This window comes from Lactuca sativa, chromosome 6, assembly GCF_002870075.4.
Source record: "Lactuca sativa cultivar Salinas chromosome 6, Lsat_Salinas_v11, whole genome shotgun sequence".
Taxonomy (NCBI): domain Eukaryota; kingdom Viridiplantae; phylum Streptophyta; class Magnoliopsida; order Asterales; family Asteraceae; genus Lactuca; species Lactuca sativa.
This window is the reverse complement of record NC_056628.2, coordinates 10360679-10383544: the sequence shown is the minus strand read 5'-3', so window position 1 is coordinate 10383544 and position 22866 is coordinate 10360679. Positions and strand designations below refer to the sequence as shown.

Below are 22866 nucleotides of genomic sequence, written 5' to 3'. Positions count from 1 at the left end.
AATCTTATTTTTGTTTCCAGGGATGTAAAATTTTATGAGTCAGTGTTTCCTTTCAAGCTTAAAACCTCGTCCTTGACTGATAAACCAGTTGTCACTGTGAATTCAAATGACCAAGACCTGTTTTCCTATAATGAGTCATTTGACACTAGTATTATTCTAGATAACACCAGGGTAGAAAACTTGAGAAGTGACCATCCGTTGGATGGTACGAATGTCGACCATGACCTGGATGAGACTAATGTCAGCAATCGGACTGGTGAGGTGTATGTGCCTCCTTCTGGTGAGATGCTTCCAGGTTCTTCTACTATGACTGAGGAAAATGATTCAATAAATTATAATCCTTCTGATAGCTTGTCAACTAGGGTCACTAGATCTGGACGCAGTGTTCACTTACTGGTTAGATTTAGTGATTATATTGTAGAGGGTAAACATAAATATGGAATTGAAAAAACTGTGAACTATTCAGCTCTTAATAAGGATTCTTTTTGTTTTATTTCTAGTCTAAATAAATCTGTTGAACCAAAAAGCTATAGTGAAGCAGCTTTGGATCCAAATTGGATCAAAGCCATGAATGAGGAAATGGAAGCCCTTTATAGAAACAATACCTGGAAAATTACTGATCTTCCTAAAGGAAGAAAAGCCATAGGATGTCGTTGGATGTATAAAATCAAATATAAATCTAATGGTGATATAGAAAGATATAAAGCCATACTTGTGGCTAAAGGTTATAACCAAAGGGAAGATATAGATTATGAGGAGACTTTTTCTCCAGTTGCTAAAATAGTAACAGTTCGTATTGTTATTTCTTTAGTTGTTTATAATTCTGGGCCTCTTTATCAATTGGACATTAATAATGCATTTTTATATGGAAATCTGTCTGAATGTGTATATATGAGTCAACCAGAAGGATATCATGCTAAGGATGATATCAGGGTTTGTAGATTGTTAAAATCTCTTTATGGTCATAAACAGGCCCAAGAAAATGGAATGAGAAGTTGTGCTCTTCTCTTTCCAGCTTTGGGTTTAAATAGAGTATGAATCATTATTCCTTATTTGTTAGAAATTTTCAAAATACTTTTGTTGTGCTTCTGGTTTATGTGGATGATATTATTGTAACTGGAAATGATGAAACTGAATTAAACAATGTTAAAGTTTTTCTTAAATCTCAGTTTTTAATCAAGGACTTAGGTGATTTAAAGTATTTTCTAGGTATTAAAGTTTTGAAAACTGAAAATGGTATTTGTCTTAATCAAAGGAAGTACTGTATGGAATTACTGCATGAATTCGGTATTCTTGCATGTAAGCCAGTTAAAACTTCACTTGAACCTAATTTAGTGATTAAAAGGGAATATGATTTAGAAAAATTTGATTATTTGGTTAATATAACTGAATATCAGAAACTTATTGGTAAGTTGATTTACTTAACAGTCACACGGCCTGATATTTCTTATGTAGTTCAGTTATTGAGTCAATACATGCTTAAACCATATAAGTCTCATGTTAATATTGCTTTCAGATTATTGAGATACTTGAAAAATAGTCCATGTATGGGGGTACATTTAACCAAATCTAGTTCCTTTAATCTAGTTGGATTTGTTGATGCAGACTGGGCTAAATGTTTAATTAGTCGAAGGTCTGTAACTGGTTATCTTGTTTATTTAGGAGGTTGTCTCGTATCTTGGAAGAGCAAGAAACAGAGTACTGTTTCTCGCTCCTCTACTGAGTCTGAATACAGGGCTTTAGGCAGTATAACCTGTGAAATAATATGGATTTTAAAATTGCTTCATGATTTAGGTATAAAAACAAGTTTACCAGTGGATATATTTTGTGATAATGAATATGCAATCAAATTAGCTTTAAATTCTGTATTTCATGAAAAAACAAAACATTTTGAAATTGATCTTCATTTTGTAAGGGAAAAAATTGAAAATGGGGTTTTAAAAGTAAATAAAATTGTTTCTTCAAATCAAAATGCAAATATACTTACTAAATCTCTTGGTAGTGTACAACATGAATATATTGTGAATCGTCTTAATATGATTGATGTTTTTAAGAAAAATTGATTAAGTAGTTGTTCTCTCAAATTAATGTTTAGTTTGAGGGGGCATGTTAAAAGATATGTTGATAATTACAAACTAAAACATTAATTTATAGATTATTGGGTATAATGTGTATATTTGTATATGTGTGGGGTGTGTTGTGAATGTATTGTGCACGGTATCGGATAAACGCGCGAATTATCGGGTCACACCCGATGGTTGATACCCGAAGTATATATAGTATTAGATCTGGTCATTTGTGAGTAGTTAGATATTTTTTTTAATCTATACGATCAGATTTCTCTCTCAACTTCAAGTTAGGGTTTCTACCTTAGGGTTTGTTCATACGTGATGTTCTTGTATAATCTGTAACAATTTAGATGTTGAGTGTGAGTGTTTTTGTAGAGAGTTTTGAGTTGTAATCTGTTGATGTAAACCATCTGTTTCATAGTGAATCAAATGATGATGTTGGGAAGATTATGTGTTGATTACGTTTCTTTAGAAAATTTCTGAAGATTTGAAATAAGATGGTTTGATATGAGATTGTAGATAAAAAAATAAAGTTATATATATTATTTAATCTTTAACCGATTACTGGAGTTCTACCTTTCTCAACTTTTAACCGATTATTATTTAATATTTACCAAATTTGAACTTTATTGGAGTTCTTCCTTAATCCATCCACGCCAGTCAATCTAATTGAATGTTCGTCTTGTTTTTTTTTTTTTTTTTTTTTCTTGATCAATTTATGATTTAATGATTGGCATTTTCTTTTTTTTTATATCTGCTAAGGTTTTATTAGTTGATGCGATCTTGTGTTTACAGTTGGAATCAACACAATGAAATTTGATAAGTTATTAAACAAACTTGAAGATCGATTAGATCTTTGTAACAGGTAGTGCGAAGAACATAAAACAATAAACAAGACAAGATAGAATCACAATATGTCGAATGATTAATTCAAACAATCCTCAGCAGAGTTCGACTAAGAACTTCCGCTGTAGAGGATTTAGGGTTACAAGAACGATAATAAAAACTTCTCTGATCAATCTTTTCTTTCGTTACTATCGTTAACCTAAGATGCATGCACGCACCTATATTTATAATGAACCCTACTATGCTCACGGGTGGACAGGCCCATACCGGAGATACAAAAACGGACTAACTAACGAGCCCAATAGACGCAACATACAAAACACGACTCAACAATCTTCCCCTTTGCGTCAAATTGGAGCGAGACTACTTCTTCTTCTTGCTTGGGCCAGCAGCGGGAACTTTCTTCGTGGTATCAAACAAACGAGAGATTAGCGCAAGGATCGTCTGTCTAAACCGAATGTACCAATGTATCATGTCATCGAAGTACTTGATATCATTCGCTGAGTTTTGCTTGCATCTGTGGATGATCCCCAACACATGCTCTAAGCAAGGAGTGGTGTGCAGATGTTTGTCAGCCAAGGCAAAAAGACATTTATGTCCTTCGTTCCTGGTGAACATGACCGAATTCCGTCTCGAGTCAATTTTGCCCATCTGCATTTGATTCAGATCACTGGCCGAGCCAACAGGAGATATTGTTGGTTTCTTCTTAAATACGCTCGCTATCTCCTGATCCATCAGTGCAACTTCCATGATGTAGCACACGAGCATCCTCTTGATATGGTCGATGATCGGACCGTATTCAGCTTCATTGGTCAGAAGGATGTTGTGCAAGATTATCCGATCCTGGGGATTGAGGTTTGGAAGATCTGCAAGAGAGATGGCATGTTCGGTTTTGGCAGATCCCCGAAGTACCTTGAACCGAACGTTGATGAAGTTCCCTTCACTGTACGGCTTCAAGACCCAAACGTTTATAATTTTCTGAGCGCTCCAAGTCTGATACTGAGGATGAGCGGCCTTCAGATAGAAATTAATCAAGTCCCGATCAACCTGTGGATGAGGATGAGGGAACTCTGAAACGTTGGCGAAGGCGTGAAAGATGAACGCCTTTCGGGTCAGAGGCATGTCAAATTGAGAGTCGACAGTGTTGGAACAATCAAGCAATATAACAGGTTCCAGCCACAAGATACTTGGAGTGTCGATGGCTTCTTTTATCATCCTCTCGAGAGTCCAAGCAGGAAAAAGAGTTTTCCTACTCTCAAGAAGGTCGTGGGCTTCCTTCTGTTTTCTTTCTGCTTCTTCAGCTTCTTTAGCCACACGAGCACTGATATCAGCATCATCAACTCAACGTTTTCGCTTTAAAAGATCAGCGATAGTCTCTTGATCTTCATCTTCATCCTCAGCAATGTTCTTGCCTTTATCTTTCACACCAGAACCGGAGGCTTGGCCTACTGGAGGAGGTTCGGTTGTGTGAGTTGCCTTTGAGGATGGAGGTGGTTGAGACATGGAATCCTTTTCTCCCCCTTGTTTCGGAATGGACACGAAATCAAGTAACCCTTCAAGTTTGCTTAGCAGGGCAAGGGCCAGAGCGAGTTTCTCTGCAAGGTCACGCCTCACAGTGTAGTTAAGGATGAAATCATGTGCTTCGAGGATGTTGGATATGGCAGAGTGGACATCCGAAACACACGTCTTTATCACCTCCCTTTTGGACCGAAGAAAGTCAATCTCCTGCTGAGAGTGAGAGAGTTGAACACTCTTGACCTTCAGAGCAGTGGTCTTCTTGGCTAGAACATCCATCAAATAGTTCTCAGCAGCCAAATCTTCTTAGAGCTTTGAGAGACGTTTGTCAATGGTAACACGAAATGCTGAGTTGTCGTCTGAGAGCGTTTGACGAAATGAGGCGAAGGACTTCAACTCAGTAGAGACCGACGTTGTCAATTGTTGAACAATTAGTTCCAACGTAGTCTTAGCAACACTTGCACTCTCCTGTAAAGACTGTAACAGGACAGAGGCATCAGAAAATAGTTTATCGACTTTTTCGGTCGCATCCTGACAAGCTTTTGTTGAGGCATCGATGGCATTGGTGGCAGAAGCAATGGAATCTTGCTGAGCCTTAGAGAAAGCATCAACAATCTTTTGAACTGCATATTCAGAAAGGGATGACTGAGTAGTGGAAGAGGAGGCGATGAGCAAGTCAATCTTGTCAGTGAGCTCCTTGAGATGTCGCTTGGTTACTGGAGCGTCATCGTCATCATCACTCTGAACTTGAAACGGACTGTAGTAGACCTAGTCAAACGTCATATCCTCTCCGTCGAGGAGTGGTTCTTCTCCTTCTGAAGCATGATCAGGAGAGGGTGGTGGTTGTGAAGGGTGTGTAGGTTCGGGTTGGGTTGTTTCGGGTATTGGTGTAGGTTCGGGTGCTTTTGTGGTTTCGGTTGTGTTTGTGGTTTTGGGTGTTGGTGTAGGTTCGGTTGCATCAGTATGAACCCCCGTATCAGATACGTTGGCTCTAACATCTGCAGTGGATGTTGTGGTTGCTTCGGTGAAGATGGGTGTTGGTATGGGGATGGAAGTGGATGGTATTGAAGTAGTGGAAGTTATGGGGGGAATAGAGACATGCACTTCTGGGGTAGGAGATCTGGGTGGAGTGTTTCCTCTTGGAGAGTCGTTAGAATCCGAACGCTCACCCTCAGACTCGCTTGAGGAGGAAGCGATGATCAGCTTCGCTTGGGCTGAGTTTTTCGGCGCTTTTGCTGCGGAGACTGAGCAGCCTTGGTTGATTTCCTCTTCTTTGGAGAAGGGCCTTTAGACCCTTTCGCCACCTGTTTCCCTTTTTCAGCCTTCTTGCCTCTTGGAGCAGGCTTGTCGGCGTCATGAATGGACTTCAACATCTCCGGAGTGAGATCCCTCGGACCAGAACGCTTAAATTCTTTGTAAGTTCTGATAATACGGCTATCAGCTGGAACGTCACCATACATAGTTTCCGGAATTTGAACCGTTGAATGGAAACTTGGAAGCGTCTGAGACAATGATCTTCGTGGTATGGAATGTACCAATCGAAGAAATTGGAGCACCAACGACAATGGGGACGTGGTACTTGTCCATCACCCATTTCGTGATCAAGGTCCAGAACCTAGCGTATGAAACCTCTAAATGCCTGAAAGAAGAGGAGAGACTCTGCATGAGCTGTTGCCACAGAACAAACCCATAATCTACATTGATGCCATTGTAGATTCCATACATGATTGATAAAAATAACCGACTGGCACCATCAGATCCAACACTTCTTTCAGAAAGGCCTTTGAATAGAACAGTGAACATCCCGTTCCACTGTGGAGGCAGGCACGACTTCTTGAATTTCGCGACTGAAGTAACCACCTCCGTATAACCCATGTTGTAAAACATGTTGAACAAGTGCCCTAGCGGAATCGTCTCAGGGTTAACCCTCGTAGAATCAGCTTCAAACCCTAACAGGGAGCAAAATCGTTGCTTGGAAATTGATGCTTTGTGCTGAAAAACGTCAAAGAAGATTCTGTCAACCGCTTTGTTGTAATGAGCAGTCGCAAAGATTTGCGACAAGAACTCCATTGGAACAGATTCAGCTCTTGTAAGTGCAGGAGCGATTGGAGAAAACTTCAAACACTCGATAATGGGGAACATGAAGGCATCGTAAGCCTGAGGAGTTAAATCAATGATGAGGCTTTGTTGTGGGCGAATGGGTAGTATGTGGGATGTTGCGTGAACAGAAGATGAGTCTGCCATTGCTTGAAGAGAGCAGAGAAGATGATGAACAGGGAAGAATCAATGAATTTTTTTTGCTCTCTGAGAATTTTAATTGCGGTAAAGAGGTAAAGGGAAGATAATGTTGCCTTTTATACCAGGGCTTTAGGAGAGAGAAAGATCTTCCCAAATCTTCAATTGAAAATGGAAGGGTTTTTCGGAGTTAACTGATGCGTGACAGTTGGGGTAGCCGATGATCACGTATGAGAGAGAGTGTCAGACCCCTAAGCACACGCCTCCCATCAAGCGCCGTTTGAATATGAACCGTTTCAGATTCACACGCGCTCCTTCTGCGCCATTTGGAGATAAGACGTTTCCATTTCGCACGCTTTCCCTTTTTTGTCGTTTGAAATCAAATCGATTAGACTCCCGCCTGAGTCAGCATGTCTTCACCTTATCCGTTTAAATTGAAACGACATCTTCTGAAAAATTCTCCCACGTGGATTAAAATTAACCACAACTTTTAATTAACCATCAATCCAATAAAAATGCCTTTAATTAATAGAACCTGAAATTTGGAAAATCAAAGATTTTCTTGCTAAGGGTGTAAAAGATAAGAAATAAAGCAATACTTTTTAGGAAAAATTGTGATGTCAATAAAGACACGAAACAAATGATCCCAGGCACGAATCTCTTCCTCCAAAGTCAAGAGAGACCTTAAAGTGTTTGTTTGGTTTCCCGTTGAAATAACGATCAAACACTTATTAAGAAGTGTTGAAAGGCTTCTTTTAATTAGGCTTATAAGGGTGGCTTTCGCTTCGATTCAACATTCCTAATCTTGAAATAAGACAGAAAGTAAACGAAGTACTTGTGAGACCGGTGTAGTCTGTTGAACAAGTAGGTTGGGAGTAATTTAAACTGGCTAGGAATATAAAATCTAAAAAAAAATAAAACTGGATCCCAAGGGAAGAAATGTTACTGGTGTTAACAATTTCATAGGAATCACACAAAAGAAAAATTTGAGATTTCACGAAGATATGTCCGTCAATTCAATTAGTGAAAACTAGAGCAAATTAATTGTTCACCGTCAATTCGTATTAGGTATTGAGTGTTGGGTTTCACTCAGCTCGTAATGGCACGAAACTAAGATCATGAACACAGTTATTGGGTAACCATAAACCTCAGTGGTAATTTCTGAGAATCTCAAGGGTTACGTTTGTGAAACGAGTGTGATGGAGAAAAATAATGTAGATGGTGTAAGAATTCAAAGTACCTCTGCTGTGAAAAATAGGACCAAGCAGAAAACTCTTATCTCATGTGAGAAGAGAGTTAGGTAGCTCATGATTAGAATAAATGTGATAGCCTAATTGGGAAGACAAGGTTTGTGTATACCAAGTCATTAAGGTTGTTATTCAGAATCAGGCGAGGCTTTGGACACATACAGCAGCATGCTTCTAGGGACACTTAGCTAATTAACAATCTCCCCATAAACGAACACATAAATAAAATTAAAGCCAAAAAGAAAACAAAGAACAAAATGTTTTTGGTGTTTTTGAATGTATAAAAGAAAATTAAAGAAAGAAATAAAATTTTGAGAAATAAAATTGAAAGAAATAATAAAAAAATAAGACAAAATTTTTTTTTGGAACCGAACCCGAGTGTTCGGTCTATTTCGGTTGGGAAAAACTTTGGAACCGAACCCGAGCATTCGGTTTATTTCGGGTGAGAAATTTTTTTGAAACCGAACCCGAACGTTCGGTCTACTTCGGTTACCAAAGAAAATATATTTTTAGAAAGAGAATAGTTTTGACAATAAGAGAAATGCATTTGGAACAATTATACATAAAATTTACAACCAAGAAACTACCTTGAGTGATGAGCAAAAAGCAGATTATCCAACCGAACCCGAGCGTTCGGTTCATTTCGGTACATTAGTACAAGACCCGAACCCGAACGTTCGGTCTATTTCGCTTCTTACTTTTGAGTTTGAGAGGTAATTTGTGGTACTGACTCTGATTCCATCATACCTAGCCCTTGTAGAATTTTGTTGAACGATGCTTCAGGAAGGGCTTTGGTGAAGATGTCAGCCAGTTGATCAGTGGTTCGAACAAAATGAATTTCGACGTTCCCATCTTCCACATGATCTTTAATGAAGTGATACCTCAGTGCTATGTGCTTGGTCTTGGAGTGTTGCACTAGGTTATGACAGATCCTAATTACACTTTCAGAGTCACAATATAGTGGGATCTTTTTCATATTGAGTCCATGTTCCCGGAGTTGACTTTGGATCCAAATCACTTGAGAAGTACAGGAGGCAGCTGCAATGTATTCTGCTTCAGCTGTAGACAGAGACACACAAGTTTGTTTCTTTGATTGCCAGCTAACCAACTTCCCGTCGAGGAATTGGCAGCCTCCCGTGGTGCTTTTCCTGTCTAGTCCACAACCTCCAAGGTCTGCATCTGAGTAGGCTTGAACGAAAAAGCCTGAGTTGGATGGATACCATAGGCCTAAAGAGGTTGTTCGCTTAAGATAACGGAGTATGTTCTTCACTGCAAGCATGTGAGATTCTCGTGGATTCGCCTGAAATCTAGCACAGTAGCATACAGAGAACATTATATCAGGCCTGTTAGCGGTAAGATACATTAGAGAACCGATCATCTGGCGATATAGCGTAATATCAACGGCTGGCTTATCCAAGGATGGAGTGAGCTTGGTGCCGAACGCCATTGGAACTTTAACCTTCGAATCTCCTATCATGCCAAATTTTGCAAGGAGAGTCTTTGTGTAAGCTTACTGATTAATAAAGATGCCTTCGGGTCCCTGTCTAATATTTAAACCAAGGAAAAAGTTAATTGGACCCATTGAGCTCATTTCAAATTTAGTCTCCATCAGCTTCCTGAATTCAGCCGTTAAGCTAGGATTCGTTGAGCCAAAGATGATATCATCGACGTAAATTTGAACAATCATAAGGTGGTTACCTTCCTTCTTACGAAAGAAGGTTGGGTCAACCGAACCTTGTTTGAATTTGGACATCTTTAAAAACTTGGTTAGCGTTTCATACCAGGCTCTCGGAGCTTGTTTCAGACCATATACGGCTTTGTCCAAAATATAACAATGATTGGGGTACCTTTCATTTACGAATCCAGGAGGTTGCTCCACGTACACGGTTTCTTCAAGTTCTCCATTTAGAAATGCACACTTGACATCCATTTGATAGAATTCAAAGTTTTTGTGTGCAGCATAGACAAGAAATATTCTGACGGATTCCAGCCTAGCTACAGGAGCAAAAGTTTCTTCATAGTCAATTCCTTCCTCTTGACAATATCCTTTCACCACCAGACGTGCTTTGTTTCGTATCATGTTGCCTTCCTTGTCCATTTTATTTCTGAAGACCCATTTGAGACCAACAACCGAGGCATCTTGAGGAGTTGGAATGAGACGCCAAACTTTATTCCTTTCGAATTCATTCATTTCGTCTTGCATAGCTTGAACCCAATCGGAGTGATCAAGAGCAGTGTTAACTGTCTTTGGTTCAACTTTTGAGATAAAGGAGTTAAACATACAGAATTCTACTTTTGAAAATAAGGAGGTTGGTTTTGCCTTAAGTTGTGATCGGGTCAGAACCTTTTTAGAGACATTACCAACAACCTGGGAGACAGGATGATCTCTGGTCCATTTGACAAGAGGAGGGTAATTTGGATCATAAGATGGATCCAATTCAGCGTTTACCATCTCTTCTAGTTCAAATTGACTGTCATCTTCATAAAGCATATTGGCATTCTCCCCCTCGACAGATAAGCTTTCTGGTGTGTCTTGAGTTTCTGGAGCTACAGGGGTTTCGGGTGGTGTCGAGTGTTCGGGTGTTGACGCACCTTCGGGTGGTGTAGCACTTTCGGGTGTTGTAGCACCTTCGGGTGTTGAAGCACCTTCGGCAGCTGCTGTTCGTTCGGGATCGGCTTGAGAACTGTTCTCCCCCTCAACATGTGAACTCGACTGTGAAGAAGAGGATGGATCCTCCCCCTCAACTGAAGTATCGTGCTGAGGAGGTTTGTTGGAACTTGATTCTCCTTCATTCATTCGATTGGTAGCATCTTCAATGAGTTGCTTCAAATGATCTACTTTATTGTCTGCTGCACTTACTTCCGAGAGAGTAGCCTTCTCTGGTTCATCAAATAACTCGACAAACTTCTCGAATAGATTTGCGATCGAGGCTGTGACTTGGCCTGTTTGAGGAAAGATTTCTCTAACTGCGTCTTCTTTGGCTTTTAGCCTTTTGACATAGCTATCATCAAAAGTCATGTAATAATTCTCTTCTATTTTCTTGATCGCTTGTTTAATACCCTGTACGCTTTAGAAGTGAGAGAATAGCCCAGAAATATCCCTTCATCGGCTTTGACATCGAACTTGTTGCGGTGTTCTTTAGAATTGAAGATGAAGCACCGTGAGCCGAACACATGGAAAAATTTGACATTTGGCTTCCTGTTGTTGATGATCTCATATGGAGTGAGAGTGAATCGCTTATTGAGATATGACCTGTTCTGCGTAAAACAAGCTGCAGAGATAGCATCAGCCCAAAAATATAAAGGTAAAGAAGCGAAACTTAGCATGGTTCGGGCCGCCTCACACAAAGATCGGTTTCGTCTTTCGACAATCCCGTTTTGTTGAGGGGTGTAGGGAGCTGAGAAGTTGTGACTAGTTCCTTTGTTGGCCAAGAATTCTTCGAATTCTTTATTTTTGAACTCCAGTCCATTGTCGCTCCTGATGTTGCGAACGACTTTCTTCAGCTGTACTTCAACCTGCTTGATGAACACCTTTAGATTGTGAGTCGCTTCAGATTTATGCTTCAGAAAGAACACCCATGTAAAACGCGAGAAGTCATCAACAATGACAATAATGTACTTGCTACCGCCGATGCTTTCGATAGATGATGGACCACATAGATCAATGTGAATTAACTCTAGTGGTTCAACAACTTTAGTGTTTATAATAGATGGATGACTTTGACGACTTTGCTTCCCCATTTCACACGCAACACACAAATGTTCTCTATCGTACTTGAGCAATGGAAGACCTCAAACATGACCTCCAGTGACAAGTTTGTTGATGTCCTTAAAGTTGAGATGAGAGAGCCTTCGGTGCCACAGCCAGCTTTCGTCAGATTGTGCTTTGGATAACAAGCAGATAGCTGGATTCCCTTTGATGGGTTTGAGGTTCAGGGGAAACATTTCACCTTTGCGCTCCGATTTGAGAATAACTCTTTTCGACTTCTTCTCAATTATTTCGGAACCCTCATCGTCGAACGAAACCTTGAGACCGGTACCTCCAACAAGCTGAGATACACTGATGAGGTTGTGCTGTAGTCCTTTAACGTATGCAACCTTCCTAATCGTAAAATCGCCATTTGTAATCATTCCATAGCCTTTTATTGTGCCGAATGAGTTGTTCCCGAACTTGACATTTCCACCGTTTGAAAGAGACCGAAATTCCCTCAGCTCTTCCTTCCTTCCTGTCATGTGACGTAAGCAACCACTGTCAATATACCATTCTTCGTCAAACTGTTCGTCACTGATAACCTGCAAAAATTAAGCAGATTTAGGAACCCAAAGTTTCTTGGGTCCACGTGAGCCTTTCACAGGAACAGGAATAGTAAGAGTGATGTCAACAAGATATGTTCTTTTTATTAGTGTTGTTTCATCTTTCTTTTTGATGGTGAAAACCTTAATTTTATTAGGAGTTGTTGCTTTCGGTTTGGATTCTGGATTAGGTTTTTGGATTTTGGGATGATTTTGATTTGTTTCGACCGATGAAACCTTTGATTTTCCTTTTAGATCTGTTGAAGATTTAGGATTTTGTGTGCGAACATAATTAGATTTAGAAAGAGGTTGAGAAGAATTAGAAGAATTAGAACGAGAAAATTTGGACTGAGAGGATTTCTTGGCTTGAGGTTCTAAGTGACCCTTTTGTTTTTGATCATTAGTGGAACTGAACCTAGAACTTTGGTCGCTTTTGCTCTCCGAACCGAACCTCTGCTTTCGGTTGATAGTGTTCTCTGAACCGAACCTTTGCTTTCGGTTGTCAAATTTTTCAGAGCCGAATGTATCCTTTCGGTTGTTTTGACTTTTAGAACCGAACCTCTCTCTTCGGTTATTATGACTCTCTTGTGACCTTACAGTGTTTTTCTCTGACTTTAAATTTCTATCATGATAAGAGAAATGAGCATTTTGAGACTGCCAAAACTGTTTTCTTTCAGAGAGATTCTTCTTGTATCTCTGATTTCTTTGCTGTTTTTGATTTTTTACCTGCTTCGGCTGACGATGGATATTCGCTTTTTGTTTTTGCTTTCTGTTAGCTGGTTCACTTTGAACTGATGATGTTTCGCTTGAAGGAGTGACTTCTTTTGCAGGAGCTCGTTTTTCTTCAGGGACATCTTTTGTACCACTAGTACTTGGCACGTCGAAGCTATCAGGATTGTTCAAAGGTTCTGGCACATATCTGTCTTTGGTTTTCCATGAAGTTCTTTCTGACAGACCAACTGTTTCGTCAGCATTGTCGATAGGAGCGAACCAGAAGAATTCATCGCAGCCATCAGCATTATCTTCGTTTATAATGGCTGTGAGTTCGGCTGTCTGATATTCGGTTACACCTGTGACCTTATACACCTGATTTGGAGTTGTCCTTACCTTTTGGTATACTACAACCTTTTCTTCAAGGATCGGGAACTTTTGTTGGGACAAACGAGCAAACTCCACATAATTTTCTGAAATAAGATTCTTATGATTTTCGGGTTCGCTCTTGACAAACTCTGAACAGTCAACTGTGTCCTCTACAGAAATTTCACTCATATCATATGCCTCATTAAGCTCAGATGCATTTTCAACATCAATTTTATTTTCTGAGCTCAGGTTGGCATTCAATGAGTCAAATTTTTGTATGGTTTCGGTTCTAAGTTTTAGTTTATCATTTTCATCCAAAAGATTTTTTAGCATGTCCTTATGGTCCTTGGACTTTATGAAAGATTCGATTTTGTCTAAACCATACATATATGTCGGATTAACATCCTCAGACGAAACCACACTTTCACAATTATATGCTTCAGCGTCAATTTCATCTTCCTTGAACTCAAGGAAGGGCAAAATCATGCGATGAATTTTCTCCCCTATTTCACAATTCAAATGAAGTTGAGTGATATTAGTATAAAGACGTTTAGTAATTAAACAAAAGACATTTATCTGTTTTAAAAGTTTTAAATTGTCTCTTTGCAAATAAATGTTCTCGTCCTTGGATTTGATTAACTCAGACTCCTTCAGCTCAATCCACATCCTCCGTTCCTCACTCTTTGAAGACACCCTGCTTATTTGGTCAGTTAGGTTAGAATTGGAGACCCGTGTTTGAGTTAAACTGCTGTCTAGATGAGAGATTCTTGAATTAACATTTTTTAGTTCTTTTTCATATGAACTTTGTGGGACTTTGAATGAAACAAAAATGGATTGTACCTTTTTTATTAATTCATCAAGCTCGTTAGACTGCACGCTGAGAGGTTTTGCTGGGAAGCACAAGTCCTCTCGCTCCTTTGTGTCTTCATTCCCACCATCGGTGTTGTATCCCCTCATCTGAGATACATCAGACACCATCAAGCATTTTCCACCGCTACCCTCATCTTTCGCCACATAAGCCTTTCCATGAGATGGCTTCCTGACTTCATCATCCTCAGAATCGGTTGACCAGACCTCCACGCCACCGAACTCATCATCTGCTACCGAACCCTGCACAATTAAAGCATTCATTGAAGGATTAGCAGTAGATTTCTTTCTCTTGATCTCTTCCAGCTTTTTCAACAAGACAGCTTCTTCGTCTTTATCCTCATCCTTTTCTGCCATTTTCTTGAGAACACAATCTTTGGCATAGTGGTTCTTTCCTCCACAATAATAGCAGCTTACACCCGAATCACCTTCAGCTTTCGGTTCCTTCTTTGGTTCTTCTGCCTTCGGTTATTCCCTGACCTTTTCGGAACTATAATTTCCCTGCCAATTTCGGTTCTTATTGGTAGGGAACCTTTTCTTGATGAACCTCTTTGGGTTTGACACCATCATTGCATAGTCTTCAGAGGTAAGGTCATAATCCTCTAGGTTGAGGTCTTCATCTTCCATCACAGCTTTGCTTTTGGACAGAAGGGCCAATGAACCCAAGCTTGAAACCACATTTTTCTCCTGTAACACAATCTTTTCTTGAGATTTCAAAATCCCTACCAGTTTTGCCAAAGAGTAAGATTTGAATTGCTCATGCGCTTTAACAGTGGACACAACCGCTCTCCACTCAGATCTGAGACCGTTTAAAAAAGTAACCTTTTGTTCAATCAACTTCCTTTCAATATCATGTTTAATCATCTTACTAAGAAGATGATTGAAGCGATCGAACGTCTGAGTTACAGTTTCTTCAGGACTCTGCTTGAATTCACCAAACTCGGATAAAAGCAAGGTTTGAATGGAATGCTCGAGATCTTCGTCCGTAGAATATAACTCTCGTAGTCTATCCCATATTTCTTTGGTAGTTGTGCATGAACTCACCAGCCTGAAAGTGTCAGATTGAAGAGTGAATCTGATTAGTCTCAATGCTTTAATATTGCACTGAAATTTATCTTTTTTCGTCTTGAGCAATATCTTTAACGTCTTTCAAAAGATCATTATACTCCTTCTGAGTTTTTATAATTCTTGAAGTTGCTGAATGCGCGAATGGTCCAGATACAATTGCTTCCCAGATGAGATATCCATTGTCCTCAGATCCGATGACATAATCTTCAAAGTGATGTGCCCAGACTTCGTAATCCTGGGTATAAAGGATGGGAATCTTTGTCGTTGATCCAATGCTGTTTGAGATGTTAATGGGATTGGATTGTGACTCGTCCATGCTTGATCGAATAACCTGTTTAAAAGATCAGACTTGTAATAAATTAAATTAGGGCAACAGAAATAAATGTTGAGTTACGTCAATTATGGGATGACGGCTCAATAAATATTAGTTAATGCGGAATAACCCTAATCGCAACCTTTTTCACAGAAAAGATGTGTATGAATTACACAGCCTCCTGCTCTGATACCAATTGATAAGTTATTAAACAAACTTGAAGATCGATTAGATCTTTGTAACAGGTAGTGCGAAGAACATAAAACAATAAACAAGACAAGATAGAATCACAATATGTCGAATGATTAATTCAAGCAATCCTCAGCAGAGCTCGACTAAGAACTTCCACTGTAGAGGATTTAGGGTTACTAGAACGATAATAAAAACTTCTCTGATCAATCTTTTCTTTCGTTACTATCGTTAACCTAAGATGCATGCAAGCACCTATATTTATAATGAACCCTACTATGCTCACGGATGGACAGGCCCATACCGGAGATACAAAAACGGACTAACTAACGAGCCCAATAGACGCAACATACAAAACACGACCCAACAAAATTGGTAACCAATTTCTTATTATGTGAAGTTACTGTGATAAAGAAGAAAACATGAATTATTTTTTTCGTCTTTTTCTAAGTTACCTCCCATATGAGAAGAAAATTGATAAATTAACATTATTGATAATCAGATAGACACATATTCTAAAGGATTTTTAGTTACACACATCAATACTAAAATCCCAAACGGCTAGCCCAATCAATATGTGTTACATCATCTATCCTACTTTACTTTCTTTCTGTTACATCATTGTTTCATTATAATTTGTAATTTATACTGAAATTTAGCATTGTACTTACTTTAATTAGTTTCCTTTTCATGATTTTGAAAAACCACTTAATCGCATACATGGTTAAGTTTTTTGTAGCTGATGGATTTGGGTTTGATTTCTTGGTCAACCACTTCAGCAAAGTCGTACAGTGTGCATGCATTATTTCCTGATATGACAGTCAAAGTTAAAAGACTTTAATGTGAACCAATGGTAATTGGTTAAATTCATTGAAGAATCGAAAGTATAAGATTAGGTTTTTATACGGCTAAATGAAAGAAATAGCAATCAAATGCCAACATATTGGCCTCTAATCCTATTTTCTTAAGTGACCTATACTCATTATTAAGGGCATGTATCATAAAAAAGGAAGAAAGAAATTTTACGTTTCTATTGTACCTATTTACTTAGTATTGGATCATTTAGGGCCTATAGTATAAAAAATAAATTTTAAGGAAAAACGTTACATGTAATATGTATTCCATGAAAATCCATTGAGGTCCTAGGTCCTCAACTGTGATATACTGAATCAACCATGTCAACCATGTCAACCTTCTTCTTTGGGTGCTTGATTTTGGATGTCAGAATATGGTTAAAAATCTTTTAATTTGAAGAAAACACAATGTATAAATTTCAAATTTTATGATTTTTGATGTATTGCTCCCCTCTGCCTTTAGGTTGTTATTCATCGAGGATGTTGCAACTTCACATGATATTGTTGATTCCAAATTCAAGAAGTATCTCCACGCACCAAGGGTATCTAGAGCATTATTCAAAATTACAATGTTGTGTATGTTTTAGTCCAACACCTCAACGAAAGAAGTCCAAGATCCACTGAAAAAGAGCATGATCACAAAACAAAACAAAATTATCTAACCCGGGGTGAAACCCGAGATTTTTTTTCTAGTTAAACATGGATAAACTTTTAATCTAATAAAAAATTGCTCTAAGCATTGCAAGATTCCTAATAGTGTTTGATCATTTCCTAAGCTTGAAGGTTTAACAAACACACACTATATATATTTTTATAACAAGATCATTCCTTATATTACAATTACATTCATCACTTGTTACTACACTAGATTCATATAATAAATTCAAATTTTCAAATTTAATAATGTATCAAAAAAAATTGATTAACGTAGGGTATCGAATCAAATAATGCAATTAACATGATTTTGTAAAATACCAAAATGTATATTGTTAAACTTAGCATGATTCTATTACCATTATAGGAAATCAAATACAATAAAGACCAAATAAACACCTAAAGTCAAAATGTTAGGTTTGTGGTTTGAACTAAATCTTAGAAAAATACATACCACCATCATCATTTTTGCAGTTTTGTCTATTTTATAACTTATTACTATTTGTTTTATTCTTTTTATAACTTATTATCATTGAAGCTAATAGTTTATTTGTTTTTTTGTATTGCCCATTCAATATATATTGAATGGTTAATATACTTTCATGTTTAGTATATTTACCCCTCTCATCTTCTAATCATATTCCTTAAATACCATTAGTTATATTTTAGTTTTACATATTTTTAATTTATTTACTAGTTAATTATTTCTATCAAGTATTTAATGACATTTTATTTATGAAATATAAATTTATAATGATTATAAAATATTTTCAATCTTTTTAATAACTATGACGTATTAGTTTTTTTTTTATGTATTTTACGTTTATAAAATAAAAACAAGGTATACTTTTGTTTTTATTTTCGTTTGTTTGTTGTATTCATCGTCTATAAATATGACGCCTGTTTAAAAAAATAATTAATTAAATGGATGAGATTTTATAGAACATTTAAATAGATAAATGATAGATTAGATAAAATTAATGAAAAAACTATTGAACAAATTAACCTAATTATAAATTAAAGTTAATGAAATGATAATATAACAATAATTATAAATGATAGTATATGCTAACCATTAGAAATACTCTTAGATTCGATTGGCAATCGAACATTTAATGTATTTTTGGAGCACCTCTTGTACGTTGACGAGTGTCTATTTATTAGTGCAATATACAATGTCACATTTTGCTCGGTGGATGCACACAATTTCATGATTCTGGAATTAAATCTGGTATCTTATTGTTTGTTAGATTATTTCTATTACGCTCGTTTGGATTGTTTGACATTGTTATACTAGGATTTGGCCGTTTGGGTATTTTGGGTTGTGATTTGACATCTACATGAAGTTGTTTTGAAAATTTAACAGTTATACTTATAACTTATGTGTTTTGAGAGACCAAAAATGTAAACAAACTATGCTTTGGGTATCAAACAATAAACCAAACAATATTGACAAAGGGGATGTTTGGCTTAGCTTTTCAAACTCCAAAAGTCCTTTTTGGAAAAAGTTACAAAAAGTCAAGATTTCCTGACTTTTCCAAAAAGTTCTTTTTCTTTATGTAAAAACTTCAAAATAGCTTCTAAAACTAGTTTGCCAAACATCTTTTGCTTTTTTTCATTTCCAAAAAAGACTTTTGGCTGTAAAAAAAACTAAGCCAAAAACCCCCTAAATCCATAACTTTTTACATGAAAGTTGTAAACTTTAGTTGATTTCATAAAAAAAAAAAAGTGTTTTAATTTGAAAAGAACGATGGGATTGCAAGAATTAGAGTCGATAAGAAGGCGCCAATTCTGGTTTTCCTAGTCCACTCAATTTCATACTTACAATCTTCTTCCCCCATTCATATCATACGCAAACCATTGATTCACAGACATACAAACTCAAACAATATGCAATCTCACCCACACACTTTCAGCTGTTCTACTTCTCATCTCACCAAACATTACCTCAACAATGGCGCTCCTCTCAAAACCCTAGCTTCTCTCAGGAAACCCCTTTCTGGTATGTCGCATATTTATCAAAAAAATTAATCGCATTCAAGCAAACCAGACACGCATTGTTCAAATTTTGTGAACTTTCAATTCATATCACAGGTGCCGGAGTTATTATCCGACGGTTTCCTTCGGGTTTGAAGCAAATCAATCGACGAGGTGATTTTCTTCTATACCCTTAGAGTTTGTCTGTCAGACGAGTAGTTTTTCGAATTCAAATTTCCCCATGATTCTATTTTTCTGTTTCTGAAGATTGTTCGTTTATTGTTTACGCTGTTTGTATAATTTAAAAAGACGCCATTGTCTTCGTTCGAACCAGTATACCTGTATCACATTCACATCGTTCAATCGATTTGTTTGATTCATGACTCAAAATGTATCTTCGGATAGAAGCAATTGCGACATCATAGGGTGAAATGCTATTGAATATCAATATTTGATCTCTGATGTAAATGTAGGTGCCATAAACTCAGCTGCAGAACCACAGAATTCAAGCAACAATGCAGAAAAAACAAGGTTTTTCATCAAACTTCTTGGCCACTCCCTCATTTCTGATATGAACTCAAGTTACAGTTATGTATTGTGGTTCCTTTTGTTGCAGAAAAGTTGTAGAACACATATGTTTACTGAAAGCAAAGGTGGATTTATCTGATAAAGATGAAAAGGACATGCTTGATTTTCTCTATACATGTCAATACCAAATGCGTGGCATTCTTGCAATTTCATTAGGTGAAATCTCTTGCATTTGATCTGCATATTTTCCATTGATTCATGTCGTATTGATTATTGACATGTCCTTACTTTTTGTTTCCTCTAGGGCGTATCTCTAATCAAAATCTTGAAAATTATACACATGCTGTGTTCATGCGATTTCAAAAGAGGGAAGATCTTGTAAAGTTCTATGAGAATCCATTCTACTTGGGAGTATTAAAGGATCATGTAACACCTTTCTGTCATGTATGCCCTAACATGTAAACACCAATACTCTTTTCTATCTTTGTTTGATTTTGTTCTTAATCATTCGATTCATAAGTTTAATTTTGTAATATACTTTTACACTCACAGGAATTGACTTATGTTGATTATGAATCTCAAGTAGAAGATGATATTCTTCCCATCTTTCGAAAAGGAGAGGTAATAAACTAATAAACTAATAAACTAATAATATAAATAAAAAAAAACCAGTCCATGTATTTTTGTTCCAATTAGGGTTCATGTAGTAACTGAAATTGCAGGAATTTAACTTTGGTGTGGAGTTCATACTTCTTATTGGATTTAAAGATAGCTCATTAATGGAGGCTGCAAATGATGCATTAACATCTTTTGAAAAATTACTGATGGAATTTCCTTCATTGATTGTTCAATCTACAAGAGGTATTGTGCATATAAAGTAAATAAGATATTCCATTTTCATTTAAAGAAACTATTTCCACCTTTAAAAGTCAAATTTTGAGTTATTTTCATTTTTTAGGGCTGAATTTTAATCATGGAAGTAAAGACTACACTCATGCTGTAGTGATACGGTTTCGATCATGTAAGCCTCTTTGTTGACTCTTTTTGACAACTGACTTTTATTTATATATTTATTTGTTTATTGTTTTTTTACAGCTGATGCATTTGACATTTTCATGGGGAGTTCGGAATATAGAGATGTAATTACTAATTAACATTGTATTCTTTTAACAGTTAACATAAAGTTTGCTAATTTTGATTATTTGTGTTATAAACTTATAATAATATGATGAGCAGATTTGGAGTTCCAAATTTGAGGCTATAATTGAGAAGAAATTGTCCATCAGCTTTTCTGTAGATCCAGTTGGCAATGAGTTGATGTAGCAAGCTTCACTGATATTAGGCATGTTCCATTTTTTCCTTTTTTGGTTACATAAAGAATCTATTTATATACTTTAATATATTTTTCATTTTTTTTTCTATGATTGATTACAGAATTACTTAAGAAGGCATTCCTGTTCATGGATGTTATGTTTTCAAGAGAAAAAAAAAAGTCTGCATGTGATCTATTATTTTCTGCAGATGTTATCTTTTGTGATAATTTTGGAAAAATGTATTAATTTATTACTCTTTCCAAAGACATTAATTTTGAAAAACCTGTCTGACAGTTTGATCCTTCTTCCTGGTAACCCGTAAAGTTGTTCCATACATTTACATTTTTCATTTTGTGTTTGACTTTATTGTACATTTTTTCGATTTTTTATATATATATATTTTTGTATGTTATTTACTTAAATCAGTAAATGGCTTTCTTCTTTGTATTATCTATTTTTTAATTTTTAATTGTTGTAGCGATTTTTCTTCCTTGAGTTTGTTCAAAGTTATATTTTCAATAGTTTCTTGTAATTTTAGTGATTATAGGTGCCAAAATCGTTACAACACATAAAAATAGGCACCAAAATTGCGAGAAAAAACTAAAATGTTTGGACAAACTTAAATACCAAAAAAACGATTTGCTCTTGAGTTTATATGTAGTATGATATTAAGTAATGTAATTAGACGTGATAAGGTTACACATAGTCTAAAGTGTAAACCATAGTTAACTACTAGTCATTGGTTATTGGTGTGGCCTAATTTTCCATGGTCAACTGACAAATAAAAATATCAACAATTTATATGCAAAAACAGATGTCGCAATTTTTAGGAGATAATTGAGTAGATAAACTTGAGGATCTAAGGGTGCTTACGTTAATGGCGTGTTCTGTGTAGATGTGTAGCCTCATGGTGCGCAAATACCCAACTTTTTGAAAAACAGAACATTATTATTTGAATCATTCTATAGACGAATTTCTTGACCTACCAATCTTTATCGTTTGTCAGAAAAATAACTCAATAATTCATGATTTCTATGTTTGAGATTGTATATTGGCATATTGATTAAACTAACTTTTATAGACCGGTTGTTTAAAAAAATAACTAGTATTGTTGTTGTTGTTGTTGTTGTTGTTGTTGTTGTTATGTGTGTTTTGCAGAAATAACCATTTCTTCCAGTGTGAGTTATTTTGGATTTTTTCTTAAGATATAATGTGTATTTTTTTTTCTCATTTGCATATTTTCTTCAAAAAACTTAATCCACTTATGTCTAAAATGTCCATTTCCAAATATCTATCACCGTATTTTTTTTCTCATTTGCATATATTCTTCTCATTTGTTGTTTCTTTAACTTTTTGTTAGATATTAATAACAAACGAAGTATTTTTGCAAAATTCTGGAAGTGTTCATGAAATTTCAAACTTGATCTTAAAATTTCAGAGTTTTTTTTACCGTGAAATATAAAAATTCAAATAAAAATGTAGCGACCCAAACTACCTGTCGATTTTGGACTCAATTGGTCAAAAATCCAATTTTTTCTATGTAGACTAGGTCCTTAAATGTTCAAAAATCATGTCAAAAGCATCATTATTACCAAAGTGTAGGGCTAAGCTGGTTGCATGAGTGATGTAACAATTTGATTTACATTGTGATAAGTGCGACTACTTTGGTGAGAGTAATAAGAGGAATGCGACAATTTTCTTATGTCCAATTTAGTGTGAGTCCTGATCTAGGATTTTAGTTGAGGGCAAGATTCTAAATAACGTAAAGCATGACTTGACAGTAATGTGAAACCTCAAATTTTTCCAAGCCTTGATGAG

The 22866-nt window shown here is 36.5% G+C and overlaps 1 protein-coding gene across 1 annotated transcript; it reads left to right on the top strand.

The window, feature by feature from the left end:
* The first annotated feature begins 19002 nt into the window (after positions 1 to 19002).
* LOC111900407 (uncharacterized) lies at positions 19003 to 21455 on the top strand. Its single transcript, XM_023896297.3, has 11 exons — positions 19003 to 19232; positions 19325 to 19381; positions 19681 to 19738; positions 19824 to 19951; positions 20040 to 20179; positions 20288 to 20356; positions 20458 to 20596; positions 20694 to 20756; positions 20831 to 20874; positions 20972 to 21077; positions 21170 to 21455. Exons 1-10 carry the CDS (start codon positions 19121 to 19123, stop codon positions 21056 to 21058), a joined length of 897 nt encoding a protein of 298 aa, XP_023752065.1. The 5' UTR covers positions 19003 to 19120; the 3' UTR covers positions 21059 to 21077; positions 21170 to 21455.
* Positions 21456 to 22866: the final 1411 nt, after the last annotated feature.